Genomic DNA, 24,907 nt, shown 5'->3' with positions numbered 1-24,907 from the left:
ATCGTCTTAGAATTTTACGACGATCCGAAATATATATACTTTGACGATCGGAAATTGATATTTCGATGTGTTGCAAACGAAATGACTGAATTAATAAACCCCCTATCCTACGGTGGTGAGTATAAAAAACTTTAGATTAACGGCCGTACTGACAAAACTTAATGAAGCCTTTATATAGGTTTATTTGACCATTCCTTAAAGAAAATCTTAAAGCGGGCGTTGTCGGCCTTTTCATACCCTTTACGACATTGTAACTTTAAAATGTAAAATTTTGACCAAAATTCGGACTTTTTGTAGGAGTCATAGAGGAAATCGTAGTGTAAAATTTTAAGAAGATTGATCGAAAAATGTTTTACCAAAGGCCTTCAGAGCGAACATCGGGAGATATGTACATACCATATATGGGAGCTATTTCATATAAATCTTTTAAGACATAGAAACCGTAGATAAGAGAAACCGTAGGGCCAAATTTTGCGAGGAACGGTTGAAAATACCAAATTTTTGCATTGTTAGTCAAAATTGGACAAAAATATACATACATGGGAAAAATATCTAAATCTTAACATATTTTAACAAAAACCCCATTTATACTGCTCTTTAAATCCGGATTTAATGACTCGATCATCTGTTTTCCCTTTTATAAAATCAGCTGACGAGAGCCTTAAATCAGAATTTAATGAGCAGTGTAAACGGGGTTCAAAGCACAAATGTTAAAAATCAAAAGACATTGTGCAAAATTTAGAGAAAACCTGTTAAGAAATACGCTGACAAAAGCTCTAGAAGTGAAAACCGGCCAATATATATATATATATATATATATATATATATATATATATATATATATATATATATATATATTTATATATATATATATATATATATATATATATATATATATATATATATATATATATATATATATATATATATATATATATATATATATATATATATATATATATATACGGATATATATATATATACAATGGATACGGTGACATACTTGGATACCAAAAACCTTCCCAAGGAACCAGTAGTGTCGAAATGAAGACAAGAATACGGCATACGTGGCAACCCTGCAGCATTTCGCCAGACTATGGGTGGGGATCCGGAGAAAAGGATGGGGGGAAAAGGCCTTTTCCGCAGGAAAAATAAAGAAATGAAAGAGTTGTGCATGCATCGATTAGCTATATCGATTAACTATAATCGTGTATTATATATATAATTGTGTATTATAGTTAATCGATATAGCAAATCGATGCATGCACAACTCTTTCATTTCTTTATTTTTCCTGCGGAAAAGGCCTTTTCCCCCAATCCTTTTCTCCGGATCCCCACCCATAGTCTGGCGAAATGCTGCAGGGTTGCCACGTATTCCGTATTCTTGTCTTCATTTCGACACTACTGGTTCCTTGGGAAGGTTTTTGGTATCCAAGTATGTCACCGTATCCTAAGAGGCCACCGTATAGCAGAGTTTTGCATGTCCGCCTATGACGCAGAACGCCTGGCGAGACCATCGCAAAAAATTTTCAGCGGTGGTTTTCCCCTCCTAGTGCTGCCAACAATTGTGAGGTACTATGCCATGTAAAACTTCTCTCCAAAGAGATATCGCACTGCGGCACGCCGTTCGGACTCTGCTATACAAAGGAGGCCCCTTATCATTAAGCTTAAACCTTAAACGGACTGCACTCATTGATATGTGAGAAGTTTGCCCCAGTTCCCTAGTGGATCGTTCATGGGCAAAATTTGCAATTTGCGAGTATACCAATTTCACTAAGCTTCTCATGAAGTGGTCATTGGCTTGACCACGGACAAGGGACAATTGCTTAAAAACAATTGGGTCAGTCGAGTGAAGTATGTTGGTTCCAACTGGTGTTGTCCGACGTTCAGCTTCCGTGTCGTAAGTTTGTTGCTATGAGTCGACTGATGTGGACATTTGCGACCACAAGGTAGTAGTGAGAATCGATGTTCGATCTTCGGATCGATTGTATGTGTCCGAGGGGCCAAAAATATTGTTCCTTCCCATTTCGGCGTAAAAGTCTCCTAACTCGATTTCAATGTCATGTGCGGTGCAGCGTTCATATGTTTCTTATCTCCCATTCCCATGCCATTTATACGGATTGTGAGCATCTCACCCATCGAAAGATAATTTTGAGACAAGTTGTTTCAGTCTTCCACTTACCACAATTAGACTCATGTCTCATGTAATCGGTTTTAAGTTCTATGGTCTTAGTAGCTCAGTTGGCAACCCATAGATATTCTTAATATTCTTTAACCAGAGAAAATATAATTTTTTGGAATGGATTATTGTTGGTCTTTATTATTTTGTGTTTGGGGTTTTTTGGTTTTTTTGTGTTAAGGCTCAGCTGAAAACGAAATGAATTCTTGTTAGTTCAACTATTGGCTTCAAAATTAATTAAAATGTGCCTAATTGCAGCCAAAAATGAATATATCCACCAGCTCTTAATTATAGACTTCATACATATATAAACAAAAAATGCAATAATATACATTTTTATGAACGTTTTTCATAGAAGACAAAATAATAAATAGCTCTAATTAATTCAAAAAAATTTTGTTAAACAAATATTCCATTTTATGGCCAAACTAACTTTGAAAATTTCCCCCAAAAATAGCCATGGTCATTTAGTTCATCACAACATAGCCAACAGCGATGAAATCTGCTAACAAAGAAGATGACCAGCTATGGGGTTTTGCTGGCCAAAAACAATGTTTTACAGACCCCGTCGCACTGCTTGGATGCACTTAATCCAATAAATTTGCAAAAACATATGCGAAACAACTGCATCAGCCAAAAAGCTAGCTCATCATTCATTAGTCCCAGTCTCGCATTTTCCATAAAAAAATCACACAAAGTCTAGGTGAAGATACGAGCAAGCAAGCATTCATGCTCTGATTATTACAATTAGTTCAGTAAAATTCACAAAAACACAAGTAAAGAAATAAACAAAAATGTTGTAAAAAATGAAAAACTACTTCATACTGAACGGACCAAGATGAAATGGGAAATGGTTAAGGGGGAGGATAAACGAACGAATATATGTATGGATGGATGAATGTTTATACACTTGGCTCCCGTAAGCATTAACTGATCACTTATCAGTCCAATGCTTTTCGGTGCGTGTTTTCATATTAAAGATCTACAACCTAACTAAGTTATTCATATCAACTGTACCAAACACATCTGTGAGTATCATGTAGCCTCGAAGTCAGTGTAGGAGTACAGTGTTCAGAGAATTTGGAAAAAATTTTCAACTATTCTAATTTGTATGTAAAAAATCAAGTCGACTAAAAAGGTTTTTTTAAAAATTGAGTTTGACTTGCTTTGCTTAGGGACACAGGCTCTTCATCTTGGGGAGACAGCTTTCCTCGTTCTGGGCGATCTTGCAAACTTGCTCCGAGAACTTACCTCAAGTCGAAAAGACTCCGATGAGATTCTCCACGCGGTCAGTTGCCCGGAGCAGCAGGCACGCACTGAGTAGGCAATTATTTAGGTGTTAACCAATGCTCCTCTGTGGGATGTACAAAAAACAAATAGGATTCCTTTTTCCTTTTGATCTCAATAAGCAAAATACAAAATATTATAACGATCGGTCAACGATAGCTCTTGCCGACACGACATTCAAAGTTGACTGAAGTACTTTCTAAAAGATCCAGTTGAAGACTTCAGGTGATAGAATGAAGTTCGTAAACAAATTACACATTTGTATGTCATTTATGGTTAAAACCAAGTTATATTCATTTACAGGTAGTGGCAGTTGCCCAACAACAAAATATTGAGTGCACTATGTGTCAAAATCAGTGATTATTGCAACTCTGATTTTGTGTAACTAGTTCGCGCCATTTTTCGTTGTTTGTGTGTGCTATGGTTTGTTCTTAACCATAATACACACACACAACAAAAACTTGTTAATAGATAGGGCGCTTCGCGAGAAAAAATTTTACTCAGCTGTTTACGGTAAACTACCTGGTACTACTATTATGGCTGGGATAAAATGTACGGTTCGACTCAAAAAATTTTCCTGATTCGGCTTAGCCATGTCCCTCTGTCCGATCCTTCTTTCTGTATCGTGTGTCCATCTGCCACTGTGGCCTGTACCACTACTGTGACTACGGTTCAACACAGAAACTCTTCCTGATTTGGCTATGTAATGTCCTGTCTGAGCATACATTCTGTATCGTGGGTCCGTCTGTCGTTTTTTTTACCCTTCACACATGGCGAAACAATTGAAGGTGGTCTCATTTGTACAACAACCACAAATCATATGGAGCAATCCGCCATCTTGTCGTCAAGCTGATTGACGTTTTGGCAACACAAACAAAGAAATTTGTGAGAAAGAAGGTAACATCTTCATACCGTCAAACCTGGCAGGCTGTTAACAGCTATTCGCGTGTTAAATCCGCATTGCTCTCCACCATAGGATGGTGTATACTAATTTCGTCATTCTGTTTGTAACTCCTCGAAATATTCGTCTAAGACCCCATAAAGTGTATATATTCTTGATCGACACGACATTTTATGTCGATCTAGCCATGTCCGTCCGTCTGTCGAAGAGACGCTAACTTTCGAAGAAGTAAAGCTAGCCGTTTGAAATTTTGCACAAATACTTCTTATTAGTGTAGGTCGGTTGGGATTGTAAATGGGCTATATCGGTTCATGTTTTGATACAGCTGCCATATAAACCGATCTGGGGTCTTGACTTCTTGATCCTCTAGAGGGCGCAATTACTATCCAATTTCTCGGAAATTTAGCATGACGTGTTTTGTTATGACTTCCAACAACTGTGCAAAGTATGGTGTAAATCATATAAACCGATCTGGGGTCTTGACTTCTTAGTCCTCTAGAAGGCGTAATTACTATCCAATTTTTCTGAAAATTTAAACAACCCCATAACCTCCAACGTATGTGTCAAATGCGGTCCAAATCGGTCTATGGCCTGAAACAGCACAACAGAGATACCGGGAAATTAACTCGACAAATTTGATGCATGGAGGAGGGTATATAACATTCGGTCCGGCCGAACTTAGCACGCTTTTACTTGTTTGTACTCAAGATGGAGATCTCATTTTTTTATCCAATCAGCACGAAATCTTCCACTTATCACTCAGATTTAGTCACATAGACTCAGATTTAGATATAGCTAAATATATCCCCGATTTTCACTTTTTTAATTTTGGCAGTACTTGGCATTGAGGATGTCAAATTGTTCTCTTTTTACATTCATTCTTTGTTTACGTTTGTCCTATTTGATGACACTTTCAATCGGCAGTTTGATATCCTTAATGATGTTCATGGGACCTATCCACTTTATGTTTTCGCAAGTGACCTGACCTTGGCGAATCCTGCGAATTTTCAAAAAATTTCAATCATTTTTGAATTGGATCAATTAAAAAATTAATTGAATATGCAATTTTTTTAATTGAATCTTTTTCAATTACTTTTTTAATATCGGTGATTGCTATTATCATTTTTGTGATTGAAGCAGTTTCAATTAAAAAACTAATTGCAACAATTAATTTCGTGTTTAAAAACTAATTTTATTTTTCAAGTCGGATTTAAAAAGGTGGTCTCACACGAACAGCTGTCAACAGCCGGCCAGGTTTGACGGTATTAAGATGCCAGATTTTTGTTTGCATTCTCTTTGTTGTTATCTTTTTTATTGCCTATTCTCTGCTCATGTACGCACACGTAAACACATACGCACACAAATTTCTTTGTGTGGGTTGGCAAAACATCGATCAGCTTGATGACAAGATGGCGGATTGCACCATACAATTTGTGGTTGTTGTACAAATGAGACCACCTTTAATTGTTTCGCCATAAGTGAATGTTATACACAGTCTCTCCTTTGTTGTTGTTGTAGCCACATTCGCATGTGGAGGTGGCAATCCTCACAATCATCACCGCGGGAACAATTTGTCAATTGCTTATTTAAAGGCGCCAATAACTCGCCTTGTCACATCGAGCATCATAAGCACTCATTAATTATTCAAGAGCCGGTGCCTCCCGGCCTCTCACTGAGACTCTCCGATTGATACCGCTGATTTTCCGCGACTGCCGTTGAAGCTTCTCCGTATGAAACATTCCACTCTCCGCAACCTGTGGATGCGCACTGTAGCTCGCAGCTACGCTTCTCGTGACAGCTATGAGCACCACGTAGATCGGACCTCAAAGTTCCCGCCTGTATGGTGCTCACAGCTATCCCGTGCCTTTGCATGTAATATTCGCTTGGTTGTAAAAACTCGAATCAAAAACACAATGATATAAAATGTATTTTCCAAAAAGTTTTGCCGAAATTTGATTTTTGAATTTCAGCAAACATGAAAAGAATCCATTTTCGACACACTGTGTCATTGCGATGGTGTCTACGAAACACCAAACCATAACCAAGAAAATATTTTTTTGCTACTTTTTGCACATCAACCTTCTTCTGATTAGTAATGGGAGTGAAACAATTATACTTTAAAGTGTTGTGTAGATTTTTTCGTTTTGTTTTTTAGCTCAGTTTGGCAAATACTAACAAATACACTGAAATGATTTCGTATTACTTGTTCATGTCTATGGCGGTTTAATTTAATTTGAAATTAATAATCATAATTTTCACATTTTTACTTTTTTAATAAATCATATTTTATTAAGTATCTTAAGTATATACAGTATATATTTTGGTATTTTCAGTTTTAAAATTTGAAATAATGAATTGAATAGGAAAAAAAAACTTTTTTATTTTGAGAACAACTTTCTATTAGTTTCTATGATGCAGATGAAATAGAAAAAGTAAGAAACTAAATATGAAGACTTAATTAATTCCAATGGCTATCTCCATACTTCTGCCTGTTTTTAATTTATGGAACTCGTCTATCGGAAGGTCTCTGCGATAACAACCCAAAAGGTATTGCTTAGACAGCATGTTGTTATGTCTTTGCACTGGTAGAATCTTTATCTCCTGATGGAGGTAGTCCCCATGAGAACGGAGGAGAGAGCCCGTCGCGGTTTGGAGGGCGGTATTCAGACAGATCTGAATACTATTCCACTGCGCGTCACAAAGTTGACGAGACCACACTGACGCTGCATAACTTGCCACAGACCAATTGCTTTGTACGTGGTCAACAAGTTTTCTTTGTCTGCACCCCAAGTGCTGGCAGCAAGTGACTTGAGGACCTTGTTTCTTCTTTTGACTTTATCGCAAATTGCTGTGGCATGTTGGGAGAATGTGTAAGAGCTGTCAAATATAACGCCAAGTATTTTGGGACATTCGATGTCTGAATCATTTCTCCATCGGCCATCACAGTCAGCTCAGTATTCACCTCACGTCTATTTATAGTGAACAATGTGGCTGAAGATTTGGTGGCAGATATCTTCAGATTTCTTGCAGCGAAATATGAGGCCAATATTAGTGAGGGACCATTTGTTTTCTTATGTTCTCAGCAGAAGAACCTAGACGTTCATACGGTCATAGACGGTCATGTCAATGGTCGAAATTCTAAAGAAATCAAAATTTAATAAAATCTGAAAGAAAAAAGTAATTTCTTCGAGTCCAAAGATTTAAAGGATTTCTAATAATTTGCAACATTTAAAATTTCTTTCATTTCGCACTAGGCGAAGTATTCAGAGGTTCAAATAATAGGGTATACTACTAAATTTTCCATGAACAATCCACTAACGAACAGAGGATACTTCTCTCATAACAATGAGTGGAATCCGATTAAGGTTTAATGATAAGAGACCTTCCTTTTTAAGCCAAGTCCGAACTGCGTGCCGCATGCAACACTACTTGGAAGGAAAGTTTTAACATGGCAGGATACTTCACAAATGTAGCCAGCATAAGTAAGGGGAAAACCGCCGCTGAAAATTATTAATAATGTTCACGGCGTCATAGACGCATATGCTTACCTCTGCGCCTCTTAATCATAGGCCAGATATGGATATGGCGATCCTCGGTCCCAAGAACCGAACGCCGCGGGAATACGATGACCATTTGTTATTTAGTTGTTGTGCCAATAACTCGTCATATACATATATTTATTTATTGTTTCCATTCCGTACTAGAAAACCACACAAGCATTATAGGCATTCAGTATTTATGCAAGAGCCGTTGCCGCTCGCCCTCTCACTGAGACTCTCCGCTCGATACCGCTGATTGTCCGCGACTGCAATTGCAGCTACTCCGTATGGAGCATTCCGCTATCCACAACCTATCGCAGCTAAGCTTCTCGTGATAACAATGAACACCACACCGATCAGAGCTCAAAGTTCCAGCCTATGTGATGCTCATAGTTATCCCGTGCTGAACAAACAAGGTATGACGGTCTTAATTAATGCAGCTGGCAGGTTCTCACGGCAATCCGATACAAACTCCTCTACACACTCTTTGTATTTGTTTCTATTAAGGTAACCTATTCATCACTACAGAGGAGATGAAGATGTATATCTTCATTATTGTATAGTCAAATTTTCAGACTTCCCCTCATTTCGTTCTTCCATTACTTTTCTCCCGATATCTCTCCAGTACTCTATCTGCAGGGTTTCCTTTAATGCTAAATTCTATACCCCAGTAGTCATGCAGTGGGACTTCGTGAAGGAGGCTTTTGGTACTCAAGTATGTATTTTGCAACGCTTTCTATTGTATTTAGCAAGAAATGGAAACTCTTTAAAAAAGCGTGGGCCGAGCGTAGTATGTTGGGCCGATATCTGATTTTGTGTTTGGTAGCCCCGCAATATCGTTAAAAGCACTAACAATATAAAACGAACGGCAACATCACCAATATGAAATTACCGTTATAATCGACTAAGCACATGACGTTGCATCGTCAACATGCAACGCATACAACACGTCTTTCCACTAATAATGACAAACAGCTGAGTATAAATAACAAAACATTTTTGCATTAGAATTCACGTAAACAATTAAAATGAGTGTAAAAATATTCTTGCCGCAAAATTTATTCTACGTTAAAGAAAATTGTGATATTTACGGTGAAATAAAAATTGGTGAACACAATTGCATATCCTACTACATAACATGTGCCATATACACCGCAAAATATGCTAAGCCACTTGACCAAGAGGACGAGGCTGACGAAAAGCGATTAAACGATAAAGAATTTATAAAACGATTTAGGCATTTGGGTCACATTGTCAATGCTCAAGCTCCAACACATCAATGTTACCAAGATGTAGCCTTAGTTTTTGGTTACGACAAGCAAACGCCCAACATTTATTTGAATAAGCTAAGTATAAAGGCCCAAGAAACAGGCAAAATAAATGTCTTCCTTTACGATGAGAGAAGAGTTTTAAAATTGCAAGACTTGAAAGAGGAAATGCACGAAACACTATCAAGACCTATGACGAAACAAGAAGAGAATTCCAAAGAAAGTGATGACACATTCCCCAATAATGATATGCATTATCTATTTCAATTGCTGCAAACCAAAGAAAATGTCAAATCTACTGCACATGATTTTGCATCGGGAGATTTCTTTTTATTTGATGTCAAACGTTGCCTCTTCAGGTGTTTTGAATTCCTTTTCCATTTTATGATGTGGATCTTGACAATATTTTTGTATCAGCCGCCATTTAAATATATCTTCCAGCATACGGTGTTATGTGAACACTATAAGGAGTGGTTAAAGTTTCGACAATGTGGGTAAGTTGAAAAATTTTATTGTAGTACCTATGTATTTATTTAACATATATTGAGCGCATTTGATATTGCACATTCGGTAACACATTTTAACCAAATCTTTGGGGGTTCTCAAACAACTTAGTTTATGTTAAAAAATTTTAAACAATACATTTAAACCCATTCTGATACAAATTTAGTCTTCTGAGGGTTGAGGGTTGGTTATAAAGGGTTTCTCACCTATGGGGTTGTCTAAACTGTGTGGGACTGGTAGAGCTGGCAAACTATTTATGGCACTATCGATAGTCTAAATTTTATATTGGGTTGCCCAAAAAGTAATTGCGGATTTTTTTAAAGAAAGTAAACGCATTTTTAATAAAACTTAGAATGAACTTTAATCAAATATATTTTTTTACACTTTTTTTCTAAAGCAACCTAAAAGTAACAGCTGATAACTGACAGAAGAATGCAATTACAGAGTCACAAGCTGTGAAAAAATTTGTCAACGCCGACTATATCAAAAATCCGCAATTACTTTTTGGGCAACCCAATATATATATATATATTTTAACACAATCGATACTATCGGTTAATTTTGATTTTTTTTTTGTTGTTGAAATTTACCTATACTTTTTTGATAAAAATGATTGGGAAAACAACAGTTTTTTTTTGTTGAAATTTACCTATACTTTTTTGATAAAAATGATTGGGAAAACAACAATTCCATAATTCATAAGCCAAACATTATTTTCTTTAATAGAAATCATTCAAAATTAAAATAAAATAACAAAAAAGTACGACGTCCGTCGATATTTTCACTTTAGAAGAATAAAAAAGGACTCGATAGGTCGGCTACAATTTTTGTAGTGGATGTTCAAAGCTAGGCCCGGTCGAATTTACGCGTTTTTACTTACTCTTTTTGAAAATATTTATGTTTTACAATATATTTAACAATATTATCGGTGCTATCGATAATTAAAAAGAGAAGTTTCGGAACTATCGATGGAGCAAATATTGATGTTTGCCAGCTCTAAGAACCATGTTTGTTGTAGAACAACCGACCAATGTGTAGACTGTATTTGTCTTTATTAAACTGGAAGGAGATATATGTCTGTAGCTTACCACAATTTCCCGGTAGGTGAGAAATTATGAACCAGTAGACAAAGTATAAGAAGAAAACAATAAAATAAAAGAGCTCGATTTAAGTTCTACTGCATAGGATTTTATTCTTTTGGCTGAGTCTACAGTTTCAAGGGCTATTACATAAGCGGAAAATGCCTCTGGAGGTCGGGCTAAGCACCTCCCAGAATAGTTTTGGATTTGCCAGAATTTTTAAATTTTGATGTTTTGTTTTTGTGTCTAGGTCCCTCAGACAAATGGGCTCATTACTTTAATGTGCTATGAGAAGACTGTCTCTCTATTGTGAATTGGCTCACGAAGAAACTTAAACTCATCACAGGGAATTTGTACAATCCCATGGCAGCCGGTTGTACGTACCGGATTGACCCGATGGAATCTTCATCGGCAAGGGCTGCCGCCTCAGTGTACGTGTTCGTCTTTTTTCGTCATGGGAGAGGCACATCCCGGAGTGCCTTCTCCGTATGCTTTTGGTCCGTGCCGGGATTGAAAAGAACCCCGGACCCTGGTTCTGTTCCGTTTGCCAGAACCGCCTTCATCATCGGTCAGTGTCGGTGAGGTGTAACAGGTGCTTGGAGTGGGTACATTTCCGTTCTTGCTCTGGCCTAACTTCGCTACGGGAGTATAGTCATACTGGCTATGTCGCTAGGTGCTGTGCGAACTCAGCCAGCAGTGGGTCACAAGCGTCGCCGTCGTCGCCTTCGGCGTCCTCGTCGTCGGACTATGTGACCCCCCCGACCTCTCCCGTACGGCAATTTATGCAAAGACAGCACCCTAGCCCTACTATTGCCAGGCCAGTGTCGGGAAATGTATCGTTCCTGCAGTTAAACTGCAATGGACTGCGAGGCAAGATTGATGAGATTGTGGATTTTATGAGTCGGAAGAGCATATCGGTCGCAGCGATCCAGGAGACAAAGCTGACTAACACCTACAGCTTGCACAGTTGTCACGGCTACAATGTGCTACGTAAGGATCGCTCAAGGAATGGAGGTGGGGGATTGGCCTTCGTTATACACCATTCCGTGCAGTATAGACCTATCTCGCCTGCGCTTGACGCTAATGACCCATACATGGAATACAGTCAAGTCTGGTACTGCCGAGATAGAGATATACAACGTGTATATACCGCCGGTTGGCAGCTGTGTCCCGATTAATGGCCAGGCCTACAGCCCCGACATAAGTGGGTTGCTATCTGGCCATAGTCGTCTGGTTCTGGGGGATTTCAATGCACATCACTCGTCATGGCATTCTCCCCTAGGCAACGACCAGCGTGGCATAGCTTTGGCAGAGCAGATAGATAGCTCCACGTTTTGCACGGTGAATGAGGATGCCCCCACTAGGATTACGAGGAGGTGCAGCAGCTCGCCAGACATCTCAATCGCATCCCCTGATCTCCTGAGTGACGTATCCTGGCAAGCCGTCATCTCTTTGGGGTCAGACCACCTCCCCATAATCCTCACCATCGACCGACCACCCGACTTCATTACCTCTGAGCGCCGAACGTTCATCAACTATAAGAAGGCCAATTGGACTGGCTTCAGAGAGTATACCAATCGCCGCTTCAATGAACTGCCACCCCCCTCTGATGTGCTTGTGGCCGAGAGGAAATTCCGAGACATCATCAACGCAGCAGCCGCTCGCTTTATTCCAGCCGGTCGAATACCGCAAGTGCGACCCAATTTCCCGGCGCAAGCAGTGGTACTCGCAGACGAGCGTGATGGGATTCGTGCTATGGACCCCGCTAACCCCAGAATCAGCGAGCTGAATCTGGAAATAAACAGGGTAGTCAACGAACATAAGCGGAATTTGTGGCTGGAACACTTGGAGCAATGTAACTTAGGCACCGGTGCAGGCAAATTGTGGGCCACTGTTAAGTCTCTCTCGAACCCCGGGAGACGGGACGACAGGACCTCAGTCACTTTTGGCGAGTTAACCGTGACTGATCCGAAGAGATGCGCCAGGTTGTTCAACCGTCAATTTATCGTGCATCCCGAGAGAGACAGGGCAAGGAGGAGAGCCATTCGCCGTATTCGTGGTCTCCGAGCCGATGAACAGCCATCACAATTTACCGTGGGCGAAGTTACGAATGTCATCCGTGGCGCCAAATCTTCCAAGGCGTTGGGCCCCGACGGAATCTCTACATTGATGCTGAAGAATCTGGATTTACCTGGAGTTGAGTACCTTACCACTGTCCTTAACCTGTCATTGAACACTCTTATAGTTCCCGATGTCTGGAAAATGGGCAGAGTGATCCCGCTACTGAAGCCTGGTAAAGACCCGAGTTTGGGGGAGTCGTACAGACCGATCTCCCTTCTCTCACCAGTGGCTAAGACGCTTGAGGCATTACTCCTCCCGAGCCTCGTAGGAGAATTTCCATTCGCCGAGCATCAACACGGATTTCGGAGACTGCACAGCACAACAACAGCTTTGCATGCCATCACCACACACATTTGCCGTGGCTTCAATCAACCCAGGCCATGTGATAGGACGGTCCTCGTGGCATTGGACCTATCGAAGGCATTCGACACGGTCAGCCATGCCAAATTATTTGAGGACATCGCCAACACGTCCCTCCAGCCAGGCCTTAAACGTTGGGTCGCGAATTATCTGTGTGGCCGCCAGTCATTTGTGGAATTTAGGGATAAGAAGTCAAAACACCGTAGAGTGAAACAGGGAGTTCCCCAAGGCGGGGTGATATCTCCGGCTCTGTTTAACCTCTACCTTTCCTCCATCCCACCTCCTCCAGACGGCATAGAGATCGTATCATATGCGGACGACTGTACGATCTTGGCATCAGGCCCCCCACCCATTGATGACATCTGCGATAGGTTGAACGTCTACCTCAACGAGCTTGCCTCATATTTCGCTGCAAGAAATCTGAAGATATCCGCCACCAAATCTTCAGCCACACTGTTCACTACAAATACGCGTGAGGTGAATTCTGAGCTGACTGTGATGGTCGATGGAGAATTGATTCCGACCATCAAGTGTCCCAAAATACTTGGCGTCACATTTGACAGCTCCTACACTTTCTCCCCACATGCCACAGCAATCTGCAATAAAGTCAAAAGTAGAAACAAGGTCCTCAAGTCACTCGCTGGCAGCACTTGGGGTGCAGACAAAGAAACCTTGTTGACCACGTACAAAGCAATTGGCCGGTCTGTGGTAAGTTATGCAGCGCCAGTGTGGTCACGTCAGCTTTGTGACACGCAGTGGAATAATATTCAGATCTGTCAGAATGCCGCCCTCCGAACTGCGACGGGCTGCCTCCTTAGTTCTCATGTGGACCACCTCCACCAGGAGACAAAGATCCTACCAGTGCGAAGACATAACTACATGCTGTCTAAGCAATACCTTTTGGGCTGTTATCGCAGAAATCATCCAAATCATCATCTTGTGGATAGATACCCACCGCCCAGAAGCCTTAAGGTAGATCTACATGATCTAGAGCGTGAGGTCCAGCGCTACAAGAGAGAACCTCTAGATCAAGCGGCATATCAAGCGGGTCTGAACAACATTCATGCAGACACGGTAGCAGACGCGTTAACTGGCTACCGGGTGAATGTAGTCCTTGGAGTACGACCGCCACCCATTGCACCCGAAGAAATCGACCTCCCCCGGCAAACCAGAGTGATTCTGGCTCAATTACGTTCCGGCAGATGCAGCCGCCTCAATTCCCACAGAGCTAGGATTGATGCCGACGTGCAAGATGTATGTCCCGACTGTAACCAGGGACCGCACGATACACGTCACCTGTTTAACTGCCCGGCCAGACCCACTCGACTCAGACCCAGATCCCTGTGGACGCACCCCATCTTAGTCGCGGAGTTCCTGGGTCTTGACACTCAACAGAATCAAGCAGACGAAAGATAGTACACAATAAACTGCTACAACAACAACAACAACAGGGAATTTGTAGAAAATTTTTACTTTTTAAATTATTAGAACTGAAAAGTATTCCAGGAACGTGAAATATAGCAGGGGCCGAATCACCGCATACGTATAATCGTTCGAAACCTCTCTATTGTGAATCATGTATATCTTTATTGAACAGGAATTTTTAAAACTTAAGAACGCGATTGTTTAAATCGAGCGTTATTTATAAAACTTGGACATACAAATTTTTATACAAGTGATATAATAGCCATTAAATACGAGATAAAGTTTGCACTGGATCCCATGGCTGCCGGTTGTACGTACCGGATTGACCCGATGAAGTCCTTCATCGGCAAAGCCCCAGTGTACAACACACTGCTACAACAACAACGTATGCGTTAATTCGTCCTCAGATTGTTGTGTATGTCCGTCAAGGCATTTTAGAGTTTTGGTGTACAAAGTCTGTGAATAAAAAATAACATCATATCGAACAATTTAATAAAATTCTTATATCACACACTAGCAAAATAATATTTTCATTTTTTTTTACAGAAAAAGACGTTTGAACATAGCTTTCGACACATTTTTGGGACTTTCTGTTATGGTAATTCTAGTATTTTACATCGAAAGCCCAGGAGACTACCTTATTGCTGCTTCACATGTAGGTATTTCAATTATTCCATAAAATATATAAATAGTTTTTGTTTTTTGCAGTTTGTAGTAACAAAATTTAGAATACTCCTGCTTTCTTTGGAAGGATCACCTATAGGTTTGAAATTAAATGTACAACTCAATCATTTCTTGCTCAAATGTTTCGGCTATCACGTCGAATTATGGGATACATTTTTAAGTAAGTATCTCTACATATATAGTAATGTAGAGCTACTTATTAACTTTGCTATCTTTCAAGATGAAATCGAACCATGTATACGACACTTGTTTATACCCATAACATTTTTGGGTTCAATGGGCCTGTCATATCAATTGGCCTTGTTGACTGACATCATTTCAGTTATTGGATTACATGCTCATTGCTTTAGCATTTATGCATCAGTGTAAGTAAAATAATTATAGTGCATTCTTAAATATACTTATATTTTACCTTTTTCAGATTATATAAGGTAGAAATTAAAGGCATACAAGTATTATGGAAAATGTTTTTAGGCAAACGAAAAAACGTTTTAAAAAGTAAGAATTCCAATGTGTTTTTTAGTTCTGTTTAATATTTTTTCTGGCTTTTAGACCGCGTAGAATCACATAGTTATATGAATCGACAATTATATTTGGGAACAGTTTTCTTTGCCTGTTTGTTGTTTCTATTCCCAACAATACTTACCTACTACGTTGTCTTTACCTCAGTAAGTTTTATTGAAAGCATTTCTTAAAAAATCCTTGTTTTGAAATTTCCGTCGTGCTTTTCAATTTCAGCTAAGACTGTGCATTAACTTTGTCAGTTTCATTTTGAAAACTGTACGAAGACAAATATTAGAATTTCCTATGGAAATGTTATTAAATTGGAGCATTAGTTGCTTCTATGATACCGGTAAGATATTGAAATTTCCTATTGTTTTACAAAAAATAGCAAATTAAATTTTCCTTTATTTAGAATCATTACAACTAGATTATATTCAACACAAACCACCACCTGCCTTGCTAAAGGTAGATATGGAAATGTGTGTTTTTAAAATAGGAGTTAATTCATCTTCCTTGGGGCGAGTGTTATCATGTCGTAGTGGCGTCCTGCAAGAGTTAGTAGCAAACGAAAATAATTCCATTAAAGCAATATGCCAAAAAATATTGACTGGTACATTTTAAGGGAAAATATATACAAAGCTTCCTTAATAATTGACAATGGAATAAATAACTTAGATGTAAAGAGTTAAAAAACAAAAAACCTATGCAATTTTTGTTCTCAATAAATTTATGCAAAACAGATCTGTGCCTAATGCTGTTATAAGCCAAATAATAACTATTTTGCGTTTCTTATATGCTTTGCAAATTTTAATTAATAGAAACACATTTCACATCACACAAATAGAAAACAAAACATACATTTTATTTTAGACTTACATATTAGAATTTTTTGTTCTTCTTCAGTTGCTATGAACTATGCATTTCAGAGAAAAATCAGAAAACTAAAATGTTTAAAGTGATATAAAACATCATTGTTTTCTTTTGGTCTTTTGTTTTTAGATAAATTTATATTAATTTTACACTAATCAAATTGTATTCATATATTCTTAGGTGAGAAATTTTAATTACAAAATAATAGGTGTTTTAAAACTATACCCTCGTTCTGCCAGTATCACCGCCAAGTTTTTGAACCAGCTGTAAAAAATATAAAACAGTGGAAAATAAATTACAACAATTCATCAGAATAAAATCATATCAAAGGAAAATTAAAGCTGTAAGATTTAATATCCTGAAAAAACTCATCAAGAACTACAAAGCCTTTACATCTGTAACCCATATTTAATTGTGAATAAACCATTTTTTTTTTATTTTTTTTTTTTGACGGACGTCAATGCTGTTAGTCATAGTTTAGGTAGTGGCCCAACAACTGACGTTTTCATTGTCAAACTGACATTTAATTCGAGATAGCAAATTTTTCAGAATTTCTGAAGCACAGCTGAAAGCAGTCCCACTTTTAAAGAAATTTTCAATTCACTTAGAAATTAAAAAAAAATAAAAAACGATGGCTGGTTACGTAGCACGACGTGGTCCCATGGTTTTTTGTAAGTATTCATGAAAATTCAACGTCTTTTCCTAAGAAAATATTCAATGGATTTTATATAGTGATTACGTAAACAAGTATATTGTTTTCTCTAAACTTACAGCCAGCATGGGAAAATGGGCTTACAACTTGTCTGGATTCAATCAATATGGTATGTATCTAAGGCTCCAATAAGGAATAATATATATTGAGCATTGCCTTCAATTTGCCTGTATGTGCAGACCTAACCTCATTGTCTTGTTTTCTCTCCGCCTTAGGTCTACACCGCGATGATTGTTTGTATGAAAATGAAGATGTCAAGGAAGCCGTCCGTCGTCTGCCCCGCAAATTATACGATGAGCGCAACTATCGCATTATGCGTGCCTTGCATTTGTCCATGACCAAAACCATTTTGCCCAAGGAACAATGGACAAAGTACGAGGAGGACGTCAAATATTTGGAACCCTATTTGAACGAAGTCATCAAAGAGCGTGAGGAACGCGAAGAATGGAACAAGAATCATTAGAGTTTTCTTTATATAAGGGAACTGAATAATTATTTTTTAATTTCTAACTAAAAACTCCGAAGTTAAGTTGTGCGCAAAAACAAGTGATGATAATAAAAAAAATCTAGTTCAATGATACAAGTTTCATGAATATATGAAGTGAAATATGGAGTAATTTCATGTGGTTATATTTTGTGGATATCTAAATTTTTGACCATTTATTGTGGAAAGTATATTTCCTAGGCAAGAAAAAATAATTTCTAGGAAATTTCTTATGGAAATTAAATTTAAATTTTAAGAAAGTATAGAATAAATGTCGAGGAAATTTCATATGAAAAAAATATTTCAAGAAATTTTCCTATGAAAGTAAATTTCAATTAAATTTCCTAAAAGAAGTAAATGAAATGAAACTTCCTAAGATCCGAGGAAATTATCTACGAAAAGTAAATTTCAAAGAAATTTCCTATGGAATGTGAATTTCGAAGAAATTTTCAATTGGAAGTACATATTGAGAAAATTTCCTGTAAGAAGTAAGTTTTCGAAGAAATTTCCTGGAAGTAATTTCGAGAAAATTTCATACGAGAAATAAATTTCGAGAATGTTTCTTATGGATTTAAATTTCAATTAAATTTCCTAAAGGAAGTAAATTTCGAGAAAAATTTGCAGAAAACTTCAAGGAAATTTTCTATTTGCAAAAATTTTCTATGGAAAGTTAATTTCGAGGAAATTTTCTATGGAAAGTTAATTTTGGGGAAATTTTCTATGAAAAGTTAATTTCGACGAAATCTAAGAAATACATTTTAAGGAAAATCTCTACGAAAATTAAAATTTGTGAAAATTTTCTATTAAAGGCAAATTTTGAACAAGTTTCCTATAGCAAGTAAATTTCGGACAAATTTGCCATGGAAAGGGAATTTTTTATGACAAGTAAATTTAGAAGACATTTCTCATGGAAAGTAAAATTTCAACGAAATTGTCTTTTAAAACCAAATTTTGACAAAATATCCTGGATAGCAAATGTCGGGGAAATTACTTATAAAAGTAGATTTTAAGAAAATTTTCTGTGGGAATAAACCTGGAGAAAATTTCATATAAAAAGAAAATTTCAATTAAATTTCCTAAAGGAAGAAAATATCGATATGGGAAGTTAATTTCGAGTTTGTTTCAAATGGAAAATAAATTTGGAGAAAATATCCTATGGGCAGTACATTTCGAGGATTTTTTGTGTGGGATGGAAATTCCGAAAAATTTTTCTAAGAAGTTTTCTATCGATATTTTCTTGAAAATTTAATTTTGTGGAAATTTACTATGAAAAATAAATTTTGTGAAAATTTCGTAGGGGAACAAATTTCTAGCAAAGTTTTTATGGAAAGTAAATTTTGAAAAAACGTCTATGGAATGCGAATTTCGAGGAAATTATCTATGAGAAGTAAATTTCGAGGATATTTACTATGGAAAGTTAATTGAAAAACAAATTTCGACAAAATATTCTAAGAAAAATAAAAATTGACGAAATTGCTTCTGTCAATTTAATATCGTTGATATTTTCGATTTTTATGAAAATTTCCTATTTCTGTGCTAAGGAAATTTCGACAAAAATTTACATATATAAGAACATCATAAATCATATTTCATAAGAAATCCAAATTTCAACATGGCTTTCAAAATTTTTGTGACATTTTTGTAAATTTTTCCTAGTATTGAACCTGGAAATTTAAGGAATGAATTGGTTGGCAAGAACATGGAAATATTTTTCAGCGTTGGTCAACCCCTCAATGAATACAAGCAATATTTATAAGGATTTCAACTATACAAAAATGCTCATCTAAGTGATATACCTCCTCTGCGAGCCGTCGTTCGGACCTGACTTTAATAGCAGATCTCTTCATTTAGTTAAAACTTGTATTGAACTTCTTAATTAAAATTCCCATATTATCCCGCTCTGGAATTGGTGGGTAATTTTAAAAAACCGCCATTAGTCAATGGCCAAATAGTGCCCCCAAACTAGAAAACAAGATGAAACTTTGGGAAAAAAGGACGACATATACGTTTTATCCGGCATCACTGGGATTCGGTCACATTTTAAGACAGTTTCCTCTGCTATACTATTTAAAAATATTTAACTTGTATTGCCACCTACCTTTTCCATGAATGGTGTATTGAATAATGAGCCCAAAATCGGGATTCGACTTAGAAAACTAATGGCTACAGGGAAGAATCCGCTGAAAGAGAAAGTGAAACATTTTGATAATTGCGAATATATATACATATACAAGCGTTATATTACCTGAACAAAGCAAAGAATCCGTAAGATTCAATAATCATACCAATAATGGGAAATCCCATGAGTACAACAAAAATACCACCAAAAAAAGCTATTGATCCCTTGATTTTGTGACGTTGAAAGAAGAAACGAAATGTGCGTTCTAAGCCGATAACACAGCCCAGGCCTGATAAGAATAAAATCTAGAATTGGACAAAATGTGTATGAAGCTTTGCATAGCAGCTGTAGTTGTACGACACAATTACTTACATTACCAATGGCCAATAAACCTTTATCGAATAGAAACAAAACACCCAGAAACAGAAAAGCTATGCCCATACCGGACAAGCCTATGCCAATTTCTAAATATAAATAAGTGAAATGTAAACATTAATTTCGGTATGGCATGGCGAATTCATGTTGGACTGATTCCAAAGAACAATGACTTTATGTCTGCTCTTGGGTAAAAGCCCAAAGGCATACATACTCTGGACATCTGTCACTTCGATCATACTGCCTATGCTATAAATTAACACTAGGTAAGGGAATTTTTATTGATATTATTTGCTATATTTAAACAAAATCTAAATAAATTAGGAATTCCACGTAAACTAAATTGTTATTTTGCTACAGCTGATAATGACAAGACTAGTTTTTGTGTGATGAGCGATGACGGTATCAAATAGAATAACGACTATTTTTTCGTATGATAGAGTTGCCGTTGAAGCAAAATGTGAGTTTTTGATATGACATGGTCCAAATTTGAAAATTTTTTAGCAATAGGTATTTAACTCTTATATAACTTTCATAAGAATCCCATATTTTCCTGATTAGTATACATGTCCATTTGGGGCATAATTTTGGGGTGGGCGAGTCCCCGGGAATTGACTCAAATTTTTATACAATTTTCGTATTCTGCTACCAAGCTCCTTTCGTTTGAGTCCATCATAACCCGCTTGGCATACAAGTCCATTTAGGACATAATTTTGGAGTGGGACGCTTTGGGGGCTGACCCAAATTTTTATTTAGTTTCTTTTCTACTCTTTAAAAAAAATTTGAAGAGTAGAACGGCCTATGGGGATCCATAGAACGTAGAACGGCCTATGGGGATCCATATGCCGTTCTACGCTTGTGGCAGTACCTAAGCTTTTTTTCACCTTCAGTATTCTCGGCGGGTGCGTAGAAATTATCCCGTCAATTAGTAGCTTCATCCTCATCAAATACTCTGACGCTGCTATATGCCTACCCTAATAAGCCCATATAAGTACGTTTTTTCAGTCTTAAGTCCTTATCTATAGTGGTTTGACCATATACCTGCTCGTACGTCTTTTTGGACACCCTATTATCAGCTTCCCAGGGCAGAAGGCGTAAAGCTAGCCGCTTGAAATTTTGCACAAATACTTTTTATTGGTACATGTTTTGATATAACTGCCATATAAACCGATCCTGGGTCTTGACTTGTTGAGCCTCTAGAGGGAGCAATTCTCGTCCAATTTGACGATTGGTTTGAAATTTTGCACGTAGTGTTTTGGCATCACATTGATTTTCAGGTAGTGGCAGTTACCCAACAAAAGAATATTGAATGCACTATCTGTAAAAATCAGCGATTAGTGCAACTCTGATTTTGTGTATGTAACTAGTTCTCGCAATTTTTCGTTGTTTTGTGTGAGTTATGGTTCTAAACTATAATACACACACAACCAAAACTCGTTGACAGATAGTTGTACTCAGCTGTTTACGGTACACTACCTGGTAATTATGTGATGCTTCCAACAACTGTGTTAAGTATGATTTAAATCAATTCATAATCTGGTATAGCTGTCATGTAAACCGATCTTGACTTCTTGAACCAATAGATCGCGCATTTCTCATCCGATTTAGTTGAAATTTTGAATGAGGTGTTTTGTTAAGACTTCCAATAACTGTGCTAAGTATGGGGCAAATCGGTACATAACCTGATATAGCTGCCATATAAACCGATCTGGGATCTTGACTTCTTGAGCCTCTAGAGGGCGCAATTTTCATCCGATTTGGCAGAAATTTTGTACAACTTCCCTCATGACCTTCAACATACGTGTCTAATATGGTCTGCATCGATCAATAGCTTGATACAGCTCCCATATAAACCTATCGGGCAAGGAGGAGAGCCATTCGCCGTATTCGTGGTCTTCGAGCCGATGAACAGCCATCACAATTTACCGTGGGCGAAGTTACGAATGTCATCCGTGGCGCCAAATCTTCCAAGGCGTTGGACCCCGATGGAATCTCTACATTGATGTTGAAGAATCTGGATCTACCTGGAGTTGAGTACCTTACCACTGTCCTCAACATGTCATTGAACACTCTTATAGTTCCCGATGTCTGGAAAATGGGCAGAGTGATCCCGCTACTGAAGCCTGGAAAATACCCGAGTTTGGGGGAGTCGTACAGACCGATCTCCCTTCTCTCACCAGTGGCAAAGACGCTTGAGGCATTACTTCTCCCGAGCCTCGTAGGAGAATTTCCATTTGCCGAGCATCAACATGGATTTCAGAGACTGCACAGCACAACAGCTTTGCATGCCATCACCACACACATTTGCCGTGGCTTCAATCAACCCAGGCCATGTGATAGGACGGTCCTCGTGGCACTGGACCTATCGAAGGCATTCGACACGGTCGGCCATGCCAAATTATTTGAGGACATCGCCAACACGTCCCCCAGCCAGGCCTGAAATGATGGGTCGCGAATTATCTGTGTGGTCGCCAGTCATTTGTGGAATTTAGGGATAAGAAGTCGAATCACCGTAGAGTGAAACAGGGAGTTCCCCAAGGTGGGGTGATATCTCCGGCACTGTTTAACCTCTACCTATCCTCCATTCTACCCCCTCCAGACGGCATAGAGATCGTATCATATGCGGACGATTGTACGATCATGGCATCAAGCCCCCCACCCATTGATGACATCGGCGATAGGTTGAACGTATACCTCAGCGAACTTGCCTCATATTTCGCTGCAAGAAATCTGAAGATATCCGCCACCAAATCTTCAGCCACACTGTTCACTACAAATACGCGTGAGGTGAATACTGAGCTGACTGTGATGGTCGATGGAGAAATGATTCCGACCATCAATTGTCCCAAAATACTTGGCGTCACATTTGACAGCTCTTACAAATTCTCCTCACATGCCACAGCAATCTGCAATAAAGTCAAAAGTAGAAACAAGGTCCTCAAGTCACTTGCTGGCAGCACTTGGGGTGCAGACAAAGAAACCTTGTTGACCACGTACAAAACAATTGGCCGGTCTGTGGTAAGTTATGCAGCGCCAGTGTGGTCTCGTCAACTTTGTGACACGCAGTGGAATAATATTCAGATCTGTCAGAATGCCGCCCTCCGAACTGCGACGGGCTGTCTCCTCAGTTCTCATGTGAACCACCTCCATCAGGAGACAAAGATCCTACCAGTGCGAAGACATAACTACATGCTGTCTAAGCAATACCTTTTGGGCTGCTATCGCAGAAACCATCCAAATCATCATCTTGTGGATAGATACCCACCGCCCAGAAGCCTTAAGGTAGATCTACACGATCTAGAGCGTGAGGTTCAGCGCTACAAGAGAGAACCTCTAGATCAAGCGGCATATCAAGCGGGTCTGAACAGCAAACATGCAGACACGGTAGCAGAAGCGGTTATTGGCTACCGGGTGAATGTAGTCCTTGGAGAACGACCGCCACCCATTGCACCCGAAGAAATCGACCTCCCCCGGCAAACCAGAGTGGTTCTGGCTCAATTACGTTCCGGCAGATGCAGCCGCCTCAATTCCCACAGAACTAGGATTGATGCCGACATGCAAGATGTATGTCCCGATTGTAACCAGGGACCGCACGATACACGTCACCTGTTTAACTGCGCGGCCAGACCCACTCGACTCAGACCCAGATCCCTGTGGACGCACCCCATCTTAGTCGCAGAGTTCCGGGGTCTTGACACTCAACAGAATCAAGCAGACGAAAGATAGAACACAATAAACTGCTCCAACAACAACAACAACCTATCGCCCGACTTTGCTTTTGTTCCCTTACAAGACGCAATTCTTATCCGAATGAACTGAATATTACACAATGACTTCTACAAAGTTCAGCATTCATTTATGGTCCGAATCGCACTATATCTTGATATATGTAGCTCCAATAGCATAACAGTTCTTATTCAGTATTCTTTGTTTGCCTAAAAAGAGATACCGTGCATAGAACTCGACAAAAGCGATCCATGGTGGAGGGTATATGAGATTCGGCCCGGCCGAAATTAGCACGCTCTTACTTGTTCCTTATTGCTTATAGCATTTTGGCTGCAACACTGTTGTTGTTGTGACAGTTTTTTGTGTTAAAGGATTAATTTTCTTCCTGTGTTCAATTAAATATCCAGATTTAGAAACTCCTCAACTTGGATGAGGGTGCGTCTAGGGTGATCAGGTACCACGTCACCTTTTCAAGTACCATCAATCTCACCCCCGTAGGAAGGCAAACGGATGGATCTTCCGGAACGTAGCTGAGCCAGAACTATTGTGGTTTACTGCAGGGTTTTAATTTCTTCAGTTGCTATGATGACTCTAGGCGGTGATTGCTATCCACAAGATTGTGAATTGGAAGGCTGCTGCAATAGCAGGCCACTACATAAAACGCACCCCGCTTTTGTTTAGCTCTGGTATACTTTCGCCTCATCGATTGAATCAATTCTTGTATTCTTAATTCTAAATAAATACGAAAAAAAGTGTAAATTTTTTGAAAA

The 24,907-nt window shown here is 38.6% G+C and overlaps 3 protein-coding genes across 4 annotated transcripts; 2 read left to right on the top strand and 1 right to left on the bottom strand.

Moving 5' to 3' along the window:
• The first annotated feature begins 8,888 nt into the window (after nucleotides 1-8,888).
• On the top strand, nucleotides 8,889-16,525 carry LOC106087501 (uncharacterized). Its single transcript, XM_013252559.2, has 8 exons — nucleotides 8,889-9,668; nucleotides 15,210-15,318; nucleotides 15,372-15,507; nucleotides 15,568-15,712; nucleotides 15,769-15,845; nucleotides 15,900-16,015; nucleotides 16,086-16,200; nucleotides 16,264-16,525. Exons 1-8 carry the CDS (start codon nucleotides 8,935-8,937, stop codon nucleotides 16,470-16,472), a joined length of 1,641 nt encoding a protein of 546 aa, XP_013108013.1. The 5' UTR covers nucleotides 8,889-8,934; the 3' UTR covers nucleotides 16,473-16,525.
• LOC106087507 (vesicle transport protein GOT1B) lies at nucleotides 16,247-20,779 on the bottom strand. Of its 2 annotated transcripts, XM_013252568.2 has the most exons (7): nucleotides 20,626-20,779; nucleotides 20,409-20,500; nucleotides 20,163-20,341; nucleotides 20,016-20,097; nucleotides 16,947-16,985; nucleotides 16,728-16,792; nucleotides 16,247-16,397 (listed from the first exon to the last, which is right to left on the bottom strand). In XM_013252568.2, exons 1-6 carry the CDS (start codon nucleotides 20,648-20,650, stop codon nucleotides 16,751-16,753), a joined length of 459 nt encoding a protein of 152 aa, XP_013108022.1. In that variant the 5' UTR covers nucleotides 20,651-20,779; the 3' UTR covers nucleotides 16,247-16,397; nucleotides 16,728-16,750. The 2 variants fall into 2 exon arrangements, with proteins under 2 accessions (XP_013108022.1, XP_013108029.1); XM_013252575.2 differs by lacking the exon at nucleotides 16,728-16,792.
• LOC106087525 (cytochrome b-c1 complex subunit 7) lies at nucleotides 17,243-18,050 on the top strand. The gene is made up of 3 exons (XM_013252586.2): nucleotides 17,243-17,392; nucleotides 17,495-17,542; nucleotides 17,649-18,050. Exons 1-3 carry the CDS (start codon nucleotides 17,353-17,355, stop codon nucleotides 17,894-17,896), a joined length of 336 nt encoding a protein of 111 aa, XP_013108040.1. The 5' UTR covers nucleotides 17,243-17,352; the 3' UTR covers nucleotides 17,897-18,050.
• Nucleotides 20,780-24,907: the final 4,128 nt, after the last annotated feature.

The sequence above is a fragment of the Stomoxys calcitrans genome, chromosome 4 (assembly GCF_963082655.1).
Source record: "Stomoxys calcitrans chromosome 4, idStoCalc2.1, whole genome shotgun sequence".
Classification (NCBI taxonomy): Eukaryota; Metazoa; Arthropoda; class Insecta; order Diptera; family Muscidae; genus Stomoxys; species Stomoxys calcitrans.
This window is presented reverse-complemented; position numbering and strand designations above follow the sequence as displayed.

Coding starts and splice junctions, on each gene's coding strand:
- LOC106087501 (XM_013252559.2), top strand. CDS start 8,935: ATGAGTGTAAAAATATTCTTGCCGCAAAATTTATTCTACGTTAAAGAA. Junction 16,016..16,085: donor ACTACGTTGTCTTTACCTCA/GTAAGTTTTATT, acceptor TTTCAATTTCAG/CTAAGACTGTGCATTAACTT. Junction 16,201..16,263: donor TAGTTGCTTCTATGATACCG/GTAAGATATTGA, acceptor TCCTTTATTTAG/AATCATTACAACTAGATTAT.
- LOC106087525 (XM_013252586.2), top strand. CDS start 17,353: ATGGCTGGTTACGTAGCACGACGTGGTCCCATGGTTTTTT. Junction 17,393..17,494: donor ACGTGGTCCCATGGTTTTTT/GTAAGTATTCAT, acceptor CTAAACTTACAG/CCAGCATGGGAAAATGGGCT. Junction 17,543..17,648: donor GTCTGGATTCAATCAATATG/GTATGTATCTAA, acceptor TCTCCGCCTTAG/GTCTACACCGCGATGATTGT.
- LOC106087507 (XM_013252568.2), bottom strand. CDS start 20,650: ATGATCGAAGTGACAGATGTCCAGA. Junction 20,501..20,625: donor CGAAGTGACAGATGTCCAGA/GTATGTATGCCT, acceptor ATTTATATTTAG/AAATTGGCATAGGCTTGTCC. Junction 16,986..20,015: donor ATACACCATTCATGGAAAAG/GTAGGTGGCAAT, acceptor TATTTTTTACAG/CTGGTTCAAAAACTTGGCGG.